Below are 9,543 nucleotides of genomic sequence, written 5' to 3'. Positions count from 1 at the left end.
AGCTAGGTCACAATAAAATCTTGGGTGAAAGAGCTAGGTCACAATAAAATCTTGGGTGAAAGAGCTAGGTCACAATAAAATCTTCTTGGATGAAAAGACTAGGTCACAATAAAATATTACTGGATAAAAGGACTAGGTCACAATAAAATCTTATTGGATGAAAAGACTAGGTCACAATAAAATCTTATTGGATGAAAGAACTAGGTCACAATAAAATATTACTGGATAAAAGGACTAGGTCACAATAAAATCTTATTGGATAAAAGGACTAGGTCACAATAAAATCTTATTGGATAAAAGGACTAGGTCACAATAAAATCTCAATGCTATAAGGAGTAGGGTTGTTACAGATATTTAGTTATTATTCATTATCCAGTCAAGTTTATGATATTTTAATATCTATTCAGCAGCCAAAGAATTGACGTTTTCATATCATTTATAAAGAATAGCAAACAATAAGACAACCTATAGCCTATAGGTACAATGAAGTAAGAAGTTATACAAAATTAACACAGAGAAAGTTAATCAACACTTTATAAATAGAGAGTAGGAACAGCACTGATAAGTTTGAACAGTATAATATATAATGTACTGTTTCACTGTTTAAATCTGTTGCTCTACAGAAAATGCTATTTTAAGATAAACATTCAACAATGTAACTGAGATGAAATTTTGATTGCTTTATAATACAGCTTATCTAGTTTCAAGCTCTTTTATGAAGAATGCTTTCACTGGTCCCAGTCTAAAGTTTCTTGTGTTGTTCTTTCACCCCAGTCCAAAGTGTCTTGTGTTGTTCTTTCACCCCAGTATAAAGTGTCTTGTGTTGTTCTTTCACCCCAGTCCAAAGTGCCTTGTATTGTTCTTTCACCCCAGTCCAAAGCGTCTTGTATTGTTCTTTCACTCCCAGTCCAAAGTGTCTTGTATTGTTCTTTCACCCCAGTCCAAAGTGTCTTGTGTTGTTCTTTCACCCAAGTCCAGTGTCTTGTATTGTTCTTTCACCCCAGTCCAAAGTGTCTTGTGTTGTTCTTTCACCCAAGTCCAAAGTGTCTTGTGTTGTTCTTTCACCCCAGTCCAAAGTGTCTTGTGTTGTTCTTTCATAGACACAAATGAAGAATAGATACAGCTTGGAAAAGTTTTGAAATTACCCAGTCTGTGAAGCCAACTTTACATAATACTCCACTTTTGTTCTAAAAGCCTTTCAAGTAACTATTAGGTTATATTACATCTTTTACTAGTTTCTTTTGAGGTATATTTAAATAATTTTACACTCATTAATTTTAAATCTGACTGTTATGAAATCAACTAAGCTCGGTGAGATTCCACAGCATTCTTGATAAAAAGTTGTATTTTGTGGAAATAGGACTCTCCTGTTAAACCAGCATAATTATAACCTTTACACAATATTTGCTCTATTATTTCTAATAAGGGTGTGGATATTTTCCTTTTCAATTTTGATATATTAATTAGCTATTACATTTTTTTTCCTATTTCATTACCAGTATGACTTCCATATTCTGTGATCCAGTGTCCTGTGAAGTTAATGAAATTACTGTTTCTTTTTGACCTATAGATGATATACATTGCATTTTAAATCATTCGTGATAATCAATGAATGCAGGTTATCACTGACTCACTCTTCACATCACTGATAGCAGTCATCAACTAAATCAATATCTCGGAGACTAATGTGTGCAATGGCAATGAAAGGTCTTAGATCTTGAGTATTGATAAAAATATGACAAGCTACTGCAGTCAACCATCTTTCATTAATATCTGAGACTATTGTTTCAAAAAGTAAGTTTCACTTTGTAACTTATGTTGTATTTCTGCTTTCTTCATCAACCAAAACAAATTCCTCATCAGTGATTGCCTATCCAATGCAATCATTTCATTGATTGCATAGTTTAACTACTTACCATAATGATCACTTCCATCCCACAGTTTCTAATTCAAGATTATTATTAAATTTCCTGCATCAAATGTACTAAATTCAGACAGTAGAAATCTTGACCACATCTCTACTGTGAAATGGGTTGCTTTGAACAAGAAGTGATGTAACTGTTTTGCCATTTCTGCCAAGTTTCTTGACTCGACTGCTACACTTCCTCACTTGTGATTCACTTCTCCTGTCTTACAATAATTTTCTTAGAGAATGAGCATTACTGAGAATCCTTGGAGAGATTTTTTTTATTTTGGCAAATTTGCATATGTTTTCAAGAGAGAAAAAGACTGAGGACTTATTTCTGTAAAATAACCTGCAAAACTTTTAAGGTAAGACATTTAAAATGCATTACAAGAGCTTTGAAAAGAAAGCCCATTACGGACTGATAGTTCCCTTTTACTTGTAGACTTTCACTGCATCTGTTGGTCTTTCACCAAAGGCAGAGTTAGGTATGCAATCTGCCACTCAAAAAAAAAAAAGTGTAAAATTGCACATTTATTCAATTTTAGGTGCCGACCAGAATATGAATATTGTAACAAATTTGTTATTATATATTTATTTTAATATCAACGTTTGTTTAGATTAAATTTATATTTAGAAACATACATAGCTTATACTGTTCAATATGTATTGTGAAACTCCCGCCTATTTTCCAAATTTGTAGTAGATTCTTGAGAGTAAGAATCAACAATATATGTGTGTACATAAACACTTAAATTTGTATTGTTACGTAATCTGATTTTCCTAGAAAGCTTATGCAGCCTATAAATATAACCAATATGACATGCCAAAAGAGTAGAGTCTATTATTAGTTCACTATAGTCAGTGTGCTATAAACTTTGGAAACTATAACTGTGATTATTATAATGCTTATCAATTGGAAAACTTCAGATATTTGACCAGGAGTGTTTACAAAGTTCTAACATTACAAATCATTTAACTTCAGTGGATTCTCATTGGACATTAGTATTTTTACTAAAACATTACCTAATGTCACTGGTAGGAAAATATCGGTGTGTGTGGCTGGTAAACAATGAAGGACAAAGCTAGTTAGCTTCCCATTAAGTGAATTATACCTACGTCAACTCATAATCAACTCGCTTATCAGATGTCGAAGAAGTTCCAGACTAAAAGGAAGACTTTATTTTGCTTGTAAGTTTGTGAAACTTTTGTTTATAAATCATTGTTTGTGAAACTTTTGTTTATAAATCATTGTTTGTAATTACTATTATTGTAAACTGTATTGTTGTGTGTATATTAAAACATATTTGTATAAAAGAAAACTGTGTGTATCAATCTTGTTGGCAAATATCGTAAACTGACTATATATCGGCATACATTTAAATACTAAATCCAAAGTACAATTTAACTACTAAATTTAAATTAGTAGTTAACTGAATTTCAGCCCATTTGAAATTCTAATGCATAACAGTATTCACTTGGAATTACATGATCCTTTGATAAAGTGTTGTTAGCACACTCTTTCTGTACTATGTAATTTACTTTTTTCCAGAAATTTAATATTTTCTTTTTTCACACTTATTCATATGTCTCACATAAACTGTTTGTTTAAATAAATATATCAACTATTTGGTTGCCAAATATTTGCAAAAACACTATCTATTACATATCTAGTAAATTGTTTCAATAAAATCTTAATATAATTTACGACATAACATTAAACTACTTAATAGAATACAGACATAAGAATATTTATAGAACTAAACAATGAGCAAGTCTACTGTGTAAAGACGGAGCTAATAGTGTTGTATCCAATTTGTACGTAAACCGAGAAGGTAAAATTATGAGGAGGAAAACTGAGTGCCAAGCTCAGATTTGACATTCAGTTTAGTGAGGTAATTAGCTTTTATAAAAATAATAAACAAAATTTAATGCAATCACACTGAGTTACCATCTTTCATACCATTTTCTACATTTGTACATCTATAAATAGCACAGTATACTGTAGCCTCACATGCACTGTGACTTTAAAACTTATTTTTAAGCTGATGGCTCAATAAAGTACTAAAACATTACATTAAGAGGTCTGTGAAAGCACAACTTACCTTCAGTTTCCTTTCTTTCCTTGCCAGCTCTTTCTTTAAAACTTCCAGCTGTTTTGATAACTGAAATCAAAGATTAAAATGTTTCGAAACTGTCTTCAGTATTAAAACACATTCAGTGATGGGTCATTTTATTACTACACTGCATAAAAAAACATTGGTGTGTAATCTCACAACATGAACCAGTTTAGAGAGAAAAGAAATTCCATTTTCTCACACTACGACACTTACAAAAATCATGCTTGAAAAGCTTTATAAATGTTAACCTTTGAGAAAATATATGTCAATAATGAACCCATCCTTTACCTACCTCTTGAGAGCCAGAATACTCTGCCATGGTTGTTCTTAAGCTTATCAGTTTATGCCTAAATATGGATGTAAGAAAAGTCTTTTAGTATACAGTATACATATTTTACGGGGATCTTTGATGTCTCACCATTATAGAGTAGCATCAGTCTTTTTTACCAAAAACATATTTAATGAACAAAAGTATTTAAACACAGAAGATGTTTAACTCAACACCACACTATTACACCTGAAAATCCTGACTTCACCACCACTAAGCTTCAATCTGCAGAGATGTTTACATGTGACAAAGCTAGCTCACACTGGTAATATTAGTTTACATAAATAATAAATCAGTAGTAGTATCTTCAACTACTCATAAGTTCTGAACCAAACAACATTTCTTGGTCATACAGATGTCTATAGACAAATGTTTATACTACTGATATATCCATAAATCATGAGAATATTTTTATTTGAATAAACTAATCAGAAGGTTTAAATGGTAGACTGGTAATAGCAGTAGTGAATGATTAAATTTTCCTCACTCTATTGGTGTCTAGATAGGATACTGGAAACTGCTTCACAAAGATAGAATTTTACTGAAAGCGTTTCAATAAAAAAAGGCTAATTTGATCATTTTTATAATAAACCAAAACCCAATAATCACATTCTTCCAAGAGGAAAGTTGCCGATTTATCACCATCTTTTGTTTTCTACTTTTTATCTATTTTAAACTATTTTCATTAACCTATTGTGTGGCACTTCTTGAAGACACATAATAATATCAGTTCCCTCATTCAAAACTACAATATTTCTTTTTATTTCAACTTTTATGTGCTTGACTTCTGACATTAAATACTAAAGCATAGCTTTAAACAGATTAAAGTAATAAGCATGAATTTGCCTGTTAACTTTCAAAATAGATTACTCATTTCCCCAAAAGGGGGCCAAAGGCTGCCTGGAGGGATCACCTGTTTTAATCAGTCGCACCATTATTTAGTAGTGTGTTATCTATCAGTCAATCAGTAGACACTAAAGTGATGCCACATAAGGGGCATCTAACTTTGCAATTTGTACTGTCGTTATGTCAGTAAAACGTGTGCATGCCTTGAATCATGAGAAGAATTAAACACTCTGTAGGCTACAACACAGCATGACATATGAACTTCAAAAGCAAGAAATAAAAATATATATTACTTTTAATTTTCGTTTTATTCACTCTTGAAATAGAACAATTTTGGGGACCCTGCAGAAGTACATCTGGTACATAACTACCTGCTCATAAAAACATAACACTATTAAACTAAGCATACTCTTTCTGAAACTAAAATTATTAGTACCACACTTTTGAAGAATACCACTAAAACTATTAATATCCCACTTTTTAAGAATATCACTGAAACTATTAGTACCCCCACTTTTTGAGAATACCACTGAAACTATTAGTATCCCCCACTTTTCAAAAATATGACTGACACTATTAGTACCCCCACTTTTCAAAAATACCACTGACACTGTTAGTACCCCCACTTTCAAAGAATACCACTGAAACTATTAGTACCCCCACTTTTCAAAAATACCACCGACACTGTTAGTACCTCACTTTTAAAAATACCATTGTCACTATTAGTACCCCACTTTTGAAGAATACCACTGTCACTATTAGTATCCCACTTTTGAAAAATACCACTGTCACTTAAAGTTCTGCTTTATTCAGCACACCTGAACTGCTAATACTACAAATGCTTTGGGTATCAGTACAAAAATAGTTCAAACTATGAATAATGTAGTATTTCCACCCAGTAACTACTAACTTATTGAGTATTATTCTGGAATACTGTGTCTTGAATTACTACTTTTTCTTGCAGTAAACACTCTTATAAAGTAAGCAACAACTTTAATATTTTGGAGATAAAAATAGTGGTTTTTAAGTAGTACTCTAATCAATTTCAGATGCAGACAGATTTTTCTCATTCCAGTAACATGTTGTATATTATAATTAAAAGATTCTGTTACTAAGTGAAGGGCAGTTTTATATCTTAAGTCATCTGGTGGTGATGACTTCCCAGTTTTATATATAGAAACAACCCTGCCACTTCTTATTCATTTCTAAAAAGGATCTTGCTTACATTAATCATTAATGTTGGTACTAAACATAAAACCCAAAGTACTAAAACAGTAGATACATTCGAAAAGTGTTCCAAAACTGTTTATGTAGAAAACATAAAACTCAAAACTTACTATCTGAAGACTTACCTCATTTAACCAAACATAAGGTTCTTTTCTATAAAAAACAATATTAAAAACCTCTGAAAAAAGTTTAAAAACTTACTTTATCCAATGATTATCACTAATCTAAAGATAGCATTGTGACAACAGCCTTAACCAATAAAAATCATTCAAGAATTATGAGAATACTCATACTTAGCCATCACACCAAGTGACAGTGTCCACATTTAGCTACCACATCCAGCAAGTGTTCACGTTTAGCTATCATACCCAGCAAGTGTTCACATTTAGCTATCATACCCAGCAAGTGTTCGCATTTAGCTATCATACCCAGCAAGTGTTCGCATTTAGCTACCACACCCAGCAAGTGTTCGCGTTTAGCTATCACATCCAGCAAGTGTTTGCATTTAGCTACCACATCCACCAAGTGTTCATGTTTAGCTATCACACCTAGTGACACTGTTCACATTTAGCCATCACATCCAGTAACAGTGTTCACATTTAGCCATCACACCCAGTAACAGTGTTCATATTTAGCCATCACACCCAGTGACAGTGTTCATATTTAACCATCACACCCAGTGACAGTGTTCATATTTAGCCATCACACCCAGTGACAGTGTTCATATTTAACCATCACACCCAGTGACAGTATGTACATTTTGCCAATACACATATAGAATCTTAATGTAAATGTCAAGTCCTGGGTTATCTTGAATTAGTACAATACAAAAAATTAATATTATTCATCCACCTGTCAACAGACAAAAAAAAAAAAAGACTATTGACACCACATCTACATACAGATTATTTGTAACAAATGTACCTTTAGTGAAAATAATGTCAGTTCAGATCAGTGCACACTTCTCAAATGAAATATTTGGAGGGGGTCAACATTAAAACAGGACCAATAATAAAATGAATAAAACCAAATTATATAAAGGAATAAAAATTCAAACTTTATTCAGTGTGAACAGAATTTTACATCAAGGTCCACATTTCTCAAAAAGCCAATGAGTGACGGTAGCCCACTTCTAATCAGTAAATAGTGTTAACAATTATTTTCTACTATCTACATTCTAGTCTAATGCCAAGTGTCAACATAATGGTTTATAAAATCACACAATTGTGTCAACAGAAAAACTATAGGATAAGTCCCATCACTGAAAAGTATTAAGTCCCAAGCAAAATAGTAGTAGACTTCTTTGATGTTTTTTTGTAGCTAGGTGCTGCACTTCTTGTACACTATGGCTCTTGTAGCTTGTGAATCTCCAAAAAGCTATTGGAGCCTATGAATATGTCCTAATGCAATATATTAATAATAGCCACCAAAAGATTTAATATATATATGCAATTTTAATTTTCGTGCACAGTAGTTAGTACATGACTTTCCAGAAATCAGACCTACCAAAATTAAATCATATGAACAACATTCAGAATATGCTAATGTCTTGATGAGTTTGAATAGTTTTAAATAAGAATGAAAATAACCAGAGTCAAAATAGAAGCCAAATAAACCTACCTCAGTAACTGTTAATACTAAAGTAATTATATTAGTTATTGATTAAAATTTAAACTTCTGTGAAGAAAAGCTTCCTATTTTTTTCTTAACCTTTCTTGTACGGCCTCTGGTACAGATGGAATAAATATGAACTTGTAACGATGTAGTGTAGTGGACTACTACTCAGTTTTACTAGAAACAACTTAGCACTATCTTTAGTATACAACTCTGTGATACTATTTGAAGTTTTACTTTTATTACTTGTACTGTTGAAATAGTACTAGAGTAGAAGTACATCTACTATTACTAGTATTAATAACTTGATTAATAATAATACTAATAGTGGTAGTATCACTATCACCGAGTATCAGTATTACTATTAAGAATGATATTTCAGACTTTAATTCTTAGTATCAATAGTTTGAGAGAAAATATATTTCTGTCAGTGCAACGGTAAGTATAATTTTCATAGTTCTGCTGGTATATTTATTTTTAATGTGTAGTAGTATTTACAAGTTACATTGTTAGTGTTACACTTACAACCATAGCTTAGTCTAGCCTCTAGGTAGGCTAATCCAACTTCAGTTGCTCACTGAATTAAGCTTACCAAATAAAAACCCATGATGGTAAGTAAGTCAAATATCATTGCAGAAGTGTTGTAATCATCAAATTAGGGAAGATGTCATAAAAGTAGAAAGCCTATTATTTCCAAGTAATATCAACTATACGTAAGTTGCGTAATTCTTTCCAACCTTAAATTGTAATTTACATAGTTTCCCGCTGTTGATCTCAGCGCCATCACATAAATCCTATATGACTGATTCTTTGGTGATTTTATGAAATACTTTAATAAATATTAATTAGTACGAGCTGATAATATAAAGAAAACAAGTTATTGTAACAACCTGATTTGAACATAATACGACTAATACTGAAACATAAGTCTTACATTAGAAATAGAGTTAAAACAAATAATATAACTTTTATATATGTAAATAGATATGCTCCAGCATGCTCAAATCTATTAGTAAGGCACGAAAACAATGTTATAAAGCATGAATTATTCTGTCCGTTTGTCAGTAACCACAAAGTGACACACTGGTCTATCAGTACTCGAGCCGTGAGCATCGAAACCCTATTTTTCACAATAAGCTATCAGACTTACCTCTGAGTCACCGAGGGAACAGCCACGAATTCAAACATTGTTAATGGATGACGTTAAGATCAGATAGACATAAAAAGTCCTAGGGGACTTGACATCAAACTTTCTAGTACATTTATGGGCACATTATAAATAGGAGGTCAGAAAATCATCGAAGAGAGAGTTAATTAAAAAGATAATAGAGTGAATCGGTCAGAGTGTGTTTTCGTTTCAGCCAGAACTTGTTTTCAGTCGAGAAATACAAATAATTTGAAAGAACCTGCCAATGAAAGAACAGTGTTGCAACAAATGTTAATATAAAGGATCTAACAGCGAATGCCTACGGTCTTTTAACACTAGAATTCAAATTTCTAGGTAC

At 31.9% G+C, this 9,543-nt stretch overlaps 1 protein-coding gene across 1 annotated transcript in view; it reads right to left on the bottom strand.

The window, feature by feature from the left end:
* The window catches only part of LOC106471970, a 13,143-nt gene extending 4,349 nt beyond the window's left edge, over positions 1-8,794 (bottom strand). Inside the window, exons 1-3 of the mRNA XM_013932598.2 lie at positions 8,631-8,794; positions 4,316-4,370; positions 4,009-4,068 (exon numbers count right to left, since the gene is read on the bottom strand). Coding sequence (XP_013788052.1) covers positions 4,009-4,068; positions 4,316-4,342 — 87 coding nt within the window. The 5' untranslated portion in view covers positions 4,343-4,370; positions 8,631-8,794. The remainder of the gene's footprint in view (positions 1-4,008; positions 4,069-4,315; positions 4,371-8,630) is intronic.
* Positions 8,795-9,543: the final 749 nt, after the last annotated feature.

This window comes from Limulus polyphemus, unplaced genomic scaffold (genome assembly GCF_000517525.1).
Source record: "Limulus polyphemus unplaced genomic scaffold, Limulus_polyphemus-2.1.2 Scaffold4995, whole genome shotgun sequence".
Lineage (NCBI taxonomy): Eukaryota > Metazoa > Arthropoda > Merostomata > Xiphosura > Limulidae > Limulus > Limulus polyphemus.
This window is presented reverse-complemented; position numbering and strand designations above follow the sequence as displayed.